General features: G+C 45.6%; 1 protein-coding gene across 2 annotated transcripts in view; it reads right to left on the bottom strand.

The window, feature by feature from the left end:
• Positions 1-13977, bottom strand: part of LOC144592878 (protein spire homolog 1-like) — a 160254-nt gene that overhangs the window by 70270 nt on the left and 76007 nt on the right. For both annotated transcript variants that reach the window (XM_078398078.1, XM_078398079.1), the window contains exon 3: positions 3384-3632. In XM_078398078.1, the coding sequence (XP_078254204.1) occupies positions 3384-3632 (249 nt within the window). The remainder of the gene's footprint in view (positions 1-3383; positions 3633-13977) is intronic.

The following is a 13977-nucleotide window of genomic DNA, read 5'->3' as shown; positions in this document are numbered from 1 at the left end:
TAAACCTGTCCTATTCCTGTACCTCTCTAAATGCTTCTTAAATGTTGCGATTGTACCTGCCTCAACTACCTCCTCCGGCAGCTCGTTCCGCACACCTACCACCCTTTATGTAAAAAAGTTACCCCTCGGGTTCCTATTAAATCTTTCCCCCCTCACCTTAAACCTATGTCTTCTGGTTCTCGATTCCCCTACACTGGACAAAAGACTTTGTGCGTTTACCAGATCTATTCCTCTCATGATCTTGTACACACCTCCACAAGGTCACCCCTCATCCTCCTTCGCTCTAATGAATAGAGTCCCAGCCTCCTCTCCCTGTAGCTTAGTCCCTCGAGTCCCAGCAACATCCTATAAATCTGCTCTGTACCCTTTCCAGCTTGACAACATCTTTCCTATAACATGGTGACCAAAACTGAACACAATACTCTAAAATGTGGCCTCACCAACGTCTTTTTCAACTGCAACATGACCTCCCAACCTCTATACACAATGCTCTGACTGATGAAGGCCAATGTGCCAAAAGCGTTTTTGACACCCGATCTACCTGTGACGCCACTTTCAAGGGACAGAGGGTCAAACTCATGACACTGATGGTTTGACATCCAAAGCGTTTCAATGCTGTGAACCTTGGCAGACACGCCTGGCCAGTGCCGAGGGAATGCCACCCTCTTGGGTTTCGAACCGACTGTAAATTCACAAGCTCACAAGTGGTGCAAAAGGGTCCACTGGAATATGTCAAAGCAAGTTTGACCAGCATCCTAGTATAGTATAGTTTAGTTTAGTTCTACAGCATGGAAACAGGCCCTTCAGCCCACCGAGTCCGGGGCTACCATCGATCACCCATTCACCCTAGTTCCATATTATCCCACTTTCTCATCCACTCCCTCCACACTAGCTGCAATTTTACACAGGCCAATTAATCGACAAACCTGCACGACTTTGGAGTGCGGGAGGAAACCCAGAGGAAACCCACCCGGTCACCGGGAGAACGTACAAATTCCGCACAGACAGCGCCCGTAGTCAGGATTGATCCAGGATCTCTGGCACAGGAAGGCAGCAACTCGACCAGCTGCACCAGTGAGCCCTAAACACACGGGACTAATCTTACCGTTCAATCAATCATTAAAAGACAGATTACTTTGTCCTCATCACTTTGTTATTTGTGGGGTCTTTCTGTGCACAACATGGTTGCCACGTTTACCATGTTACGCCCATTGACCCAAGCAACTGACCCAGGGCAGCCACGGTGGCGCAGCGGTAGAGTTACTGCCTCACAGCGCTTACACGCCAGAGACCTGGGTTCGATCCTGGCCACGGGTGCTGTCTGTACGGTGTTTGTACGTTCTCTCCGTGACTGCGTGGGTTTCCTCCGAGATCTTCGGTTTCCTCCCACACTCCAAAGACGTACAGGTATGTAGGTTAATTGGCTTGGTGTATGAGAAACATTGTCACTAGTGCGTGTAGGGTAGTGTTAATATGCGGTGATCACGGGTCGGTACGGACTCGGTGGGCCGAAGGGCCAGTTTCCGCGCTGTATCTCCAAACCAAAACTTAACCCTAAACTAAAACTCCCCTCACCAACAAGAGAGCAGTCCTGACCTCCTCTCTACCTCGTTGGAGATCTTAAAAGTATCCTTAATTGGACTTTATCTTGCTCTAAGCATTATTCGCTTTATCCTGTATCTGTACACGGTGGACGGCTAGACTGTAATCACCGATCGTCTTTCCGTTGAGCTGTACATGTGACAATAAACTAAACTCAGACCTTGCTAGTCCGGAAAGCTGAATCTAAAATCAGCCCTTCTTTAACCGAGTAGCAGCTTGGTTTGTTAATGAAAGAGGTCTTGCACTAGATTTTATTTATAAAAATTAAAATCGAAAAGGTGGGGCAAAATTAGTTTCAGCAGAATATTCTTGAAATTAGACAACGAAAAATAAAAAGTCGTATAAATGACAAATGGCATGCCATGATGACAGCTGTCGGTGACACAGCTGGAGGTAGGAACTTACCATCTTTGCCCAGTTCAAACATCGATACTGAACATCAATCATCATCAGATCTCACCGACACAATATATGGTTATTTATGCAAAACAGTCTGTGTGGAAGTCACTGACATGCGCAACAAATCTAATGGGTTTTTGTGTGACTTATGCTGCAATGGTCCAGAGTCAATATTGGGTTCCTGGAACACACTGTCAGGGGTGGTGGAGGAGGCAGTTGCAATGGTGGCGTGTACAAGACCTTTAGATAGACATGTGGATATGCTGGGAATGGAGTCATGGAGTCATACAGCGTAAAAACAGGCCCTTCGACAAAACAGGCCCTTCGACCCAACATGCCCCATCTACGCTCGTCCCACCTGCCCACATCCCTCTAAACCTTTCCTATCCATGTACCTGTCCGAATGTCTCTTAGACATTATGATAGTACCTGCCTCAGCAATCTCCTACGGCAGCTCGCTCCATACACCCGCCACCCTTTGTGTAAAAAAGTACCCGCTCATGTAGTATAAATCATGTGCAGGCAAATGAGATTAGTTTATCTTGACATCATGCTTGCAGCAGACATTGTGGGCCGAAGGGCCTGTTGTTGTGCTGTTCTATATTAAAAACATAGAAAACAGATGCAGGAGTAGGCCATTCGGCCATTCAAGCCATTCAATATGATCACGGCTGATCATCTAAAATCAGTACCCCGTTCCTGCTTTCTCCCAATATTCCTTGATTCCGTTAGCCCCGAGAGCTAAATCTAACTCTCTCCTGAAAATGATTCTAAGTGTTCTAAATGGTCGATGAGTCGACAACTGCAGAAATCAACACACAGTGAAAGTAGGAGTAGTACATCATGGAACGAACCTCAACTGCGAACGTACTGATATTGGTTTGATATTGTCATGCTTGCTGAGGTACAGAGAAAAGCTTTGCTTTTTGGTGCTCAGGGTCAGCTTCTTCCCCTTAGGGTGGCACCGTAGAATAGAGCGGGTTAGAGTTGCTGCCTTACTGCGCCAGAGACCGGCGTCCAATCCTGACTACGAATGCTATCTGCATGAAGTTTGTACGTTTTCCCTGTTGGCGTGGGTTTGCTTGGGTGCTCCAGTTTCCTCCCATACTCGAAAGACATACAGGTTTCTAGGTTAATTAGCTTCGGTACAAACTGTAAATTGTCCCTGGAGTGTGTGATAGTGTTAGTGTACGGGGTGATCACTGGTCTTGGCAGACTCGGTGGGTCGAAGGGCCTGTTTCCGCGCTGTATCTCTAAAGTCTAAAAGTAGGGTCTAAAGGTTAGTCGCGATGGTAAACAGATCAGTGTGGTGGGATGAGGGCTGCCCTGTGTTTGTCCACAAATAAATATCCATCACAATTTGCCAAGCAAAGAAGACTCACCATCATCACGTGTCTGAAGTTCCTTATTGCGGTGATCCGTTTTATTGCGAAGATCTCTTTCTGCTCGTCCTCTTCGTCCTGGCCGTCGTACCCCTCGTCCAAGTTCCCCTCGGTCGCCACACCCTCGTCCAGGATATTGGTCATGCGGTCTATCAAGTGCTCCAGCGGTGGACTGAGCTCCCGTTCCTCGTTGTCCTTCAGGCCCCAGTCCAAGGCTTTGTAAACAAGGATCCCCACCGATTCGATCACCTGTTGAGGAATGGGCGCAAACGTCTGGGTTAGAAATTATTGGGTTTTGCAGACAGTGAAGAATGGTTGTGAACAATTGCAGCCAGGGTCGGGATCGATTGGCCAGGTGGTCGGAGGAATGGTTGATGGAATTTAACACAGAGAAGTGCGAGGTGTTGCATTTTGTGACGTCGAACAAGGGCAGGACCTGCACAGTAAATGGTAGGCCTCTGGGTAGTGTTGTAGAGCAGAGGGATCTTGGTTCCTTGATGGCCAAGTCGCAGGTAGATAAGGTGGTCAAAAAGGCTTTTGGCACTTTGGCCTTCATCAGTCAGAGTACTGAGTATAGAAGTTGGGAGGTCATGTTGCAGTTGTATAAGACAAGTTGGTGAGACCGCATTTAGAATATTGTGTTCAGTTCTGGGAAAGATATTGTCAAGCTTGAAAGAGTTCAGAAAGGATTTACGAGGATGTTACCAAGACTAGAGGGTGTGAGCTATAGGGAGAGGTTGAGTAGGCTGGGTCTCTATTCCATGGAGCGCAGGAGGATGAGGGGAGATCTTATAGAGGTGTACAAAATCATGAGAGGAATAGATCAGGTAGATGCACAGAGTCTTTTGCCCAGAGTGGGGGAAATCGAGGACCAGAGGACATAGGTTCAAGGTGAAGGGGAAAAGATTTAATAGGAATCCGAGGGGTAACTTTTTCACACAAAGGGTGATGGGTGTATGGAACAAGCTGCCAGAGGCGGTAATTGAGGCTGGGACTATCCCATCATTTAAGAAACAGTTAGACAGGTACATGGATAGGGCAGGTTTGGAGGGATATGGACCAAGCGCAGGCAATTGGGACTAGTGTAGCTGGGACATTGTTGGCCGGTGAGAGCAAGTTAGGCCGAAGGGCCTGTTTCCACACTGTATCACTCTATGACAAACCGACCACACTGTAGAAACAAGGAATGGCACATGCTGGTTTACCAAGTGCTGGATTAACTCAGCAGATCAGGCAGAAACCCTGGAGAACATGGATCGGTGACGTTTCAGATCGGGACCCTTCCTCAGACTAATTCTGGTGACGCTGGATAGGTGACGTTTCAGGTTGGGACCGTTCTGCAGAATTAGTCTGAAGAAGGGTCCCGACCTGAAACGTCACCAATCCACGTTTACCAGGGATGCTCCCTGACCCGCTGAGTTACTCCAGCACTTGGCTTCAGCACCACCACACTGTTGCCTTGCAAAGTTGGCTGGGAAGAGGCTGTTCGCCATCTCCTGCCTCTACTATCGTTCAATAAGATCATCGCCGATCTGTAGCTCAATTCTACCCGCCTACCTTGGTTTTATAATGCTTCATTAGGAGGGATATGGCCCAATGCAGGCAAATGGGACTAGCTCAGGAAGGTACTTGGTTGGCATGGATAAGTTGGGCGAGGGGTCGGCTTCTATGCTGTATGAAGAAGGTATAGGACTCTGAAAACTAACGTCCAGGTTCAGGAGCACCTTCTTCCCAATAATCAGCAGGCTATTAAACATTACAAGTTCCAAATATGCTCTGAACTACGTAGACTTGAGCCATTGTTTTTTGTTTCTTTGCACTATTTATGTTTGTTTGTTTTTTATATACACTGAACATTTTGTTTCTGTCTATTATAGTATTTACAGAGTACTGTGCTTACATATCTGTTGTGCTGCTGCAAGTAAGGATTCCATTTCTGGACATATGGCCAAGTTAATGGATATTTTTAAGACGATAATTGATAGATTCTTGATTAGTACAGGTGTCAGAGGTTATGGAGAGAAGGCAGGAGAATGGGGTTGAGAGGGAGAGATAGATCAGCCATGATTGAATGGTGGAGTAGACTCGATGGGCCGAATGGCCTAATTCTGCTCCGATACCCCATGAACTTATGACAATAAAACACTCATAACTTGACTCTTTCAGACATTTCATAACACACTGAAATGTTTAAAGTGGGTGAATCAACACACTGTATTGCTTGCTAAGATTAGAAATTTGCAGGTTATTTTTAACATTTTCTTAACAATTTCCTTCAGGGACTCGGCACAAAAATGTTTACAAATCTGAAAATAGACTGAAGAACATGTGGGGTTGAAGGGACGTGTTCGGTACAAAGAAGGCTATTGTTCTGCTGCCTGTCCCGGTGTTCAGAATTACTGCATGGTCATCCATTCACTGCAACCTGGTCAAAGTTATTGCCTGTGATTCCTCTGACCCGTACTCGCTGGAGTTTAGAAGGTTGAGGCGGGACCTCATTGGCGGGACTGTCATATGTTGAAAGACTGGAGCGACTAGGCTTGTATACATTGGAATTTAGAAGGACGAGAGGAGATCTTATCGAAACGTATAAGATTATTAAGGGGTTGGACACGTTAGAGGCAGGAAACATGTTCCCAATGTTGGGGGAGTCCAGAACCAGGGGCCACAGTTTAAGAATAAGGGGGTAGGCCATTTAGAACTGAGATGAGGAAAAACTTTTTCAGTCAGAGAGTTGTGAATCTGTGGAATTCTCTGCCTCAGAAGGCAGTGGAGGCCAATTCTCTGAATGCATTCAAGAGAGAGCTAGATAGAGCTCTTAAGGATAGCGGAGTCAGGGGGTATGGGGAGAAAGCAGGAACGGGGTACTGATTGAGAATGATCGGCCATGATCACATTGAATGGCGGTGCTGGCTCGAAGGGCCGAATGGCCTCCTCCTGCACCTATTGTCTATTGTCTATTGTCATTAAAACTTACCGAATAGTGAAAAGCTTGGATGGAGTGGATGTGGAAAGGATGTTTCCCTAGACAGTGGGAGAGTCTAGCACCAGAGGGTATGGCCTCAGAATAAATGGACGTACCTTTAGAAAGGAGACGAGGAGCAAAATCTTTAGCTGGAGGCTGGTGATCTGTGGCATTCATTGCAATCGATGGCTGTGGAGGCCGAGTCATTGTGTATTTTTAAGGTGTAGATTGGCAGGTTCTTGATTAGTAAGGGCGCCAAAGGTCATGGGGAGAAGGCAGGAGAATGGGGTTGAGAGAGGGGAAAAATAGATCAGCCATGATTGAAGGGCAGAGTAGACTTGATGGGCCAAATGGCCTAATTCTGCTTATGAACATAACCCATCAAACTCCTCCAGCACTTTATTTTGTATAAGACAATAACTGCAGATGCTGGTACAAATCGATTTATTCACAAAATGCTGGAGTAACTCAGCAGGTCAGGCAGCATCTCGGGAGAGAAGGAATGGGTGACGTTTCGGGTCGAGGCAGGTCTCGACCCAAAACGTCACCCATTCCTTCTCTCCCGAGATGCTGCCCGACCTGCTGAGTTACTCCAGCATTTTGTGAATAAACTTTATTTTGTATTCCTGACATCCTTAGATGTTATTAACTTTTGATTTCTGTGTGAAAGCAGCTTACTTGTACGATGGTGTCACGGTACTGACAGCATCACCTTCCCACTGACATGCCAGACCGTGGGAGCAAGCCTTTCCCCTCTGCCTGCAGGAGGTTCATTTATCGGTCATCCGGCCCACAAATACTACAAGGATCATTTACCAGAAGTGTACTGCCCACTTCTTATACCGTCCTTGTTATTTTTTCTATTCATGTTTTTCCACTAATGTCTTGTTTTTTGTAGTCTTCTTTCTGTCTGGAATTTTGCATAACGTATGTTTTTGTGTGTTGTCCATGTACCTGTGATGCTGTCAGAAGCAAGACTTTTCAATGTACCTGTACCTCACCAGACTTGTACATATGACAGTAATCAAAGAAATCGTCATAAACATAAATCAAAGACTTGTCCCACGCCGGCCATTCCATCTTCTCCCCTCTTTCATCAGGCAGAACCCCACTCCCGTCAGGCAAAAGGTATAAAAACTTGAAAGCGCGCACCACTAGACTCAGGACAAACATCTTTCCCCTTGTTATCAGGTTCCTGAACAGTCCTTCCATAAGGTCGGGTAGTGTCAGATTCACCTCTAACCCATTGCGGACATTGGACTTTGTCTCTGGAACCGTTGTGCAACAATGCTGAAAACTATATTCTGTATCTTCCCCTTTGCTCTACCTACTGTACTTGAATTTAAACTGATCGTATCTATATATAGTATATTTGGTCTGTTTGGACAGCATGCAGAGCAAAGTTTTTCACTGTACCTCGGTACATGTGACAATAATAAATCTAAACCGAATAAACTCAACTTGACTTGTAACATTAGAAGGGGCAATAGATTATGAATCCCCTCCAGATCACGGTAACATTCAGAATCGCTGTTGCCGAGAGAGTTTCAGTCAATGAGAGGGGAATGAAGCAAGTGTGTGGGACGAGAGGCAAATAAGTCAACTGCCCAGTAAATTATGTTGATTTGCAAAAAGAGCAGTGGTCCAGAAATTGGATTGGTTAGCATCGGCTTCAAGAATCATGCAGGAGTCACGAGAGAGGCAAAGGTGAGAGGCGCTGAATTTAAAGATGTGTGAGACAAGTTTTCTTTTCACATAGAAGGGTAGGGAGGAGTGGGATAGACAATAGACAATAGACAATAGGTGCAGGAGTAGGCCATTCAGCCCTTCGAGCCAGCACCGCCATTCAATGCGATCATGGCTGATCACTCTCAATCAGTACCCCGTTCCTGCCTTCTCCCCATACCCCCTCACTCCGTTATCCTTAAGAGCTCTATCCAGCTCTCTCTTGAAAGCATCCAACGAACTGGCCTCCACTGCCTTCTGAGGCAGAGAATTCCACACCTTCACCACTCTCTGACTGAAAAAGTTCTTCCTCATCTCCGTTCTAAATGGCCTACCCCTTATTCTTAAACTGTGGCCCCTTGTTCTGGACTCCCCCAACATTGGGAACATGTTTCCTGCCTCTAATGTGTCCAATCCCCTAATTATCTTATATGTTTCAATAAGATCCCCCCTCATCCTTCTAAATTCCAGTGTATACAAGCCTAATCGCTCCAGCCTTTCAACATACGACAGTCCCGCCATTCCGGGAATTAACCTAGTGAACCTACGCTGCACGCCCTCCATAGCAAGAATATCCTTCCTCAAATTTGGAGACCAAAACTGCACACAGTACTCCAGGTGCGGTCTCACCAGGGCCCGGTACAACTGTAGAAGGACCTCTTTGCTCCTATACTCAACTCCTCTTGTTATGAAGGCCAACATTCCATTGGCTTTCTTCACTGCCTGCTGTACCTGCATGCTTCCTTTCATTGACTGATGCACTAGGACACCCAGATCTCGTTGAACTCCCCCTCCTCCTAACTTGCCTGGAACGTGCTGCCAGGGGACGAGGCAGATACAATAGTGGCATTTAAGAAGCTTTTAAGGCAAGCACATGGCTATGTAGGGATTTTAGATTTTTAGATTTAGATTTAGAGATCCACCAGGTCCGTGCCGCCCAGCGATCCCCGCACATTAACACTATCCTACACTAGGGACAATTTTTACATTTGCCCAGCCAATTAACCTACATACCTGTACGTCTTTGGAGTGTGGGACGATCTCAGAGAAGATCTCAGAGAAAACTCAAGCAGGTCACGGGGAGAATGTACAAACTCCGTACAAACAGCACCCGTAGTCAGGATCGAACTTGAGTCTCCGGCGCTGCATTCGCTGTAAGGCAGCAACTCTACCGCTGCGCCACCCCACGGTTGGAGGGATATGGATCATATTTGGACAGATGGAATTAGTTATCTTGGCATCATGTTCATCACAGACATTGTGGGCCAATGGGCCTGTTCCTGTGCTATGTTCTGGGAGTCCATTTAACCCGCATTTGGTCATGATAGAATAATGAGTGGTGATCTCATTAAAACAAACATATTCTAACAGAGTTTACCAGGGTGAGTGCAGGGATGATGTTTTCCCTGGCTGGTTGGAACCAAGGGTCAGGGTCTTAGAATTGGTGTGGGACCACTCATTGGTATTGGTGTAATATTATCACCTTTACTGAAATACTGTGAAAATCTTACGCGCCATCTGGAAAAATCGTATCATACCAGAGAACGACAAGTAATGTAAAAGAATAATCTAAACGGTTCATATCATATCGATGTTACAGATACAGAGAAAGTGCAGATTTTTTTAAAGTTCGAGGGCTACAACGTGGTAGATTGGAAGATCAAGAATACATCCGTAGCATGCGAGAGGTTTGTTCAATAGTCTGACAACAAGAGTCAGGACAGAGATGGGAGGAAGTGGCTTCATCAGAGGGTGGCGAGTCTTATCTAAGACTCATTAACTCTAGATTCAAGACTCTAGATTCATTATCTAAGAGTACTGCTGAGGTTCAGTGGCTCAGTACATTCAAGATAAAGATCGATAGATCTTTAGATATTAAGGGAATAATACAATACAGCATTAGTGCAGGAAAATTGTGTTGTTAAAAGATCAGCCACGACATTGTTGAATGGCCTGCTCCAGTTTACATTTCACATATCCTTATAGAACATGGAACAGGGCAGCTCAGAAAAAGCCCCTTTGGCCCACAATGTCTGTGTTGAACATGATGTCAAGTTAAATTAATCTCCTTTGCCTGTACATGATCCATGTCCTATTTCCTATATATCCATGCACCTATCCAAAAGCCTTTTAAATGCCACTATCGTATCTGTCTCCACCACTACCCCCGCCAGCACGTTCCAGGCACCCACCATTCTCACTGTAAACAATTGCCCCACCCATATCCTTTAAAATTTTGCCCCTCTCGTCTTAAAACTAATGCCCTCTAGACTCTGGCATTTCTACCCTGGGGGAGGAAAAAAAATGTCTACTGTCTACTCGAAGAATGCCTCATAATTTTATTCTCCGGGATGTTTCCTGGAATGGATTGTCATCATGACGAGATAGGCTGGCTTTATTCTCACTGGAGTACGGGAAGCTGAGAGGATGATCTTCTACGGGTTTATAAAATTAACGAGGAGCTCAGACAGGATAGACAGACACGGTCTTTCTACCAGGGCACGTGATTCCGGAACCAGAGGGCACAAGTTTAAGGTGAGGGGGGGGGGGTGAAATGTAACGAAGATCTGAGGGGTAGGTTTTTTTCCGCACACACAGGGTGATGGTTCCCTGGAATGAGTTGCCAGAGGAAGTAATAGAAGCAGATCCAATTACAATGTTGAAAAGGCATCTGAGCGGGACGCGAGGGATACAGGCCTATTGCAGGTAAATGGGATTAGCATAGATAGGCAGCACAGTTAGCATAGACGAGTTCGGTCAAATGGGGCGGTCTCTGTACGGACCAGCTCTATGAGAACAAATCTGCCACAAGGAAGATGTCCATGGAGGATGGGCATTTGCAAATAATATGCTTTCATCCTATCTCAATAATCTGCAACATTGGTTTTGAACGCCTGCACTTAATCAATCGCCACTTCCCTTTCTGGGAATATTGATGTCACTATTTGCAGCCAACAATTCTCTTTAAGGTGAAAGAAAGAACTTGTAATTGTATAAACCATTGAATGACAACAGAACAGCCCAAGGCAGTTCAGTGACAACCACATTACTACGGGGTTTGGAAACACAGAGTGAACGAAACTCCCACGAAGAGCATGATATAAGGTTCCGTGGAGACTGCAGATGTTGAAATCCATCCCAAGTGAAGGGTCCTACCCCAAAACATCAACTGGCCATTTCCCAATCTATAGATGCTGCCTGACCTGCTGAGTTCCTCCAGCTTGTTGATAATGTTCAATGTGCAGGACGGTTGGTTGAACCCAAGACTCACATAGTTAGGAGTTTAATTTGGAGGCAGAAGATGTGCGACACTGTGGTGCAGTGGTAGAGTTGCTGCCTCACAGCACCAGAGCCCAGGGTTCGATCTTGACCACGGGTGCTGTCTGTACGGAGTTTGCAGATTCTCCCTGTGAACGCAAAGGGTTTTTTCCAGGTGCCCTGACCGGTTTTCTCCCACGTTCCAATGATGTACAGGTTTGTAAGTTAATTGGCTTCTTTAAATTGTCCCGAGTGTGTAGGATAGAACTAGTTAGTGTAAGGGGTGATTGTTGGTCACCCATACACTAACTTCATAGAACATAGAACATAGAAAACAGGTGCAGGAGGAGGCCATTTGGCCCTTTGAGCCAGCACCGCCATTCATTGTGATCATGGATGATCATCCACAATCAGTAACCTATGTCCATTTTCTCCCCATATCCATTGATTCCACTAGCCCCCAGAGTTCTATCTAACTCTCTCTTAAATTCATCCGGTGATTTGGCCTCCACTGCCCTCTGTGGCAGAGAATTCCACAAATTCACAACTCTCTGGGCGAAAAAGTTCCTTCTCACCTCAGTTTTAAATGGCCTCCCCTTTTTTCTAAGACTGTGGCCCCTGGTTCTGGACTCCCCCAACATTGGGAACATTTTTCCTGCATCTAGCTTGTCCAGTCTTTTTATAATTTTATATGTCTCTATAAGATCCCCTCTCATCCTTCTAAACTCCTGCGAATACAAGCCTAGTCTTTTCAATCTTTCCTCATATGACAGTCCCGCCATCCCAGGGATCAATCTCGTGAACCTACGCTGCACTGCCTCAATTACAAGGATGTCCTTCCTCAAATTAGGAGACCAAAACTGTACACAATACTCCAGATGTGGTCTTACCAGGGCCCTATACAACTGCAGAAGAACCTCTTTACTCCTATACTGTAATCCTCTCGTTATGAAGGCCAACATTCCATTAACTTTCTTCACTGCCTGCTGTACCTGCACGCCAACTTTCAGTGACTGGTGTACAAGGACACCCAGGTCTCATTGCACTTCCCCCTTACCTAACCTGACACCATTGAGATAATAGTCTGCCTCCTTGTTTTTGCCGCCAAAGTGGATAACCTTACAGTTACTAGTTAGTTAGTTATTTAGTTACTAGTAGTAGACTCGATGGACCTAAGGACCCATTTCCATGTTGTATCTCTAAACAAAACAAAAGACAGTGAGCATAATAGGGTATCTAATTGAATTTGAAGGTTTAGGTTTATTATTGCCACTTGTAAAGAGGTACAGTGAAAAGACTCTTTTGCTCGTTACCCAATCACACCAGATTATACTATATATAAATACAATCAAGCCAAACTCAAGTACAAATAGGTAGAGCAAAGGGGAAGATACAGAGTGCAGAATATAGTTCTCAGCATTGTAGTGCACCAGTTCCAGAGACAAAGTCCAATGTCCACAATGGGGTAGAAAGAGGTGAATCAGACAGTAACCCCGCTGATAAAGGGCCATTCAGAAGCCTGATGAGGGAGAATATGAACAATGGTGTGTGCAACCAGTTGGTCTCTTTGGGGACTGACCCGTTCACTATATTTATCAATGACACTCAATGACACAATAACTCACAGGACAACCAAGTAACCAAATTTGTCGTTAACACAACGATTGATGGCACTGCAAACCCTGGAGATGAGAACACAAAATTCCAAAGAGACATTGATAGATTAATAGTGTAGGAAAATAACTGCAGATGCTGGTACAAATCGAAGGTATCCCAAAATGCTGAAGTAACTCAGCAGGTCAGGCAGCATCTCTGGAGAGAAGGAATGGGTGACGTTTCAAGGAGCGAGACCCTTCTTCAGACTGATGTCGGGGGGGGGGGGGGGTCCCGCCCCCCCCCTGACATCAGTCTGAAGAAGGGTCTCAACTCGAAACGTCACCCATTCCTTCTCTCCAGAGATGCTGCCTGACCTGCTGAGTTACTCCAGCATTTTGTGATACCTTGATAGATTAATAGGGTGGGTGAAGGGCCTGCCCCACTTTGGCGATTTTTTAGGCGACTGCCGGCGACTGTCGAAGTCGTAGCAGATCGCCGAAAAAAATAACCGTACGACAATGTCCACGACAACGACCACGACAATGCCCGCGACAAGCTAAGACAACCTACCACGTGGGCGACAGCAAGCTGACGACAACCGGCGACTCAGTCTTTGCTACCCAGGACGTCCACTACCACAGGGACCACGGCAAGCTAAGACAACCAACGAAAACCTGCACTTATGTGGAGGTGTCACAAGCACAACTCACACGTGAACAAACCGACAGCAAGGTCCGTCCAGTGAAATTTCCAGTGAGGTATATTTTGCATTTGTTTGAAGTGCCCGTTTAAAAAAATTTTTTTTTGCATGCAATTACCCATCTTTCATAGGGATATGCTGTTTTGGAATAAAGTTGATTTTGTTGATTTCTTTAAAAATAGCTGTAGGAATTTATTGAATTTCTAAGCACGTTATCATGACATCTCATTCACAGATTCTCATCGCATAAAATCAAACGCTGACACACGCGCTGCACTATCAGAACTCTTTTCATTCATTCATTTAGATTCTAAATGAATGAATGAATGAAAGGAGTTTTCATAGCGCAG

Source organism: Rhinoraja longicauda, chromosome 4 (assembly GCF_053455715.1).
Source record: "Rhinoraja longicauda isolate Sanriku21f chromosome 4, sRhiLon1.1, whole genome shotgun sequence".
Classification (NCBI taxonomy): domain Eukaryota; kingdom Metazoa; phylum Chordata; class Chondrichthyes; order Rajiformes; family Arhynchobatidae; genus Rhinoraja; species Rhinoraja longicauda.
This window is presented reverse-complemented; position numbering and strand designations above follow the sequence as displayed.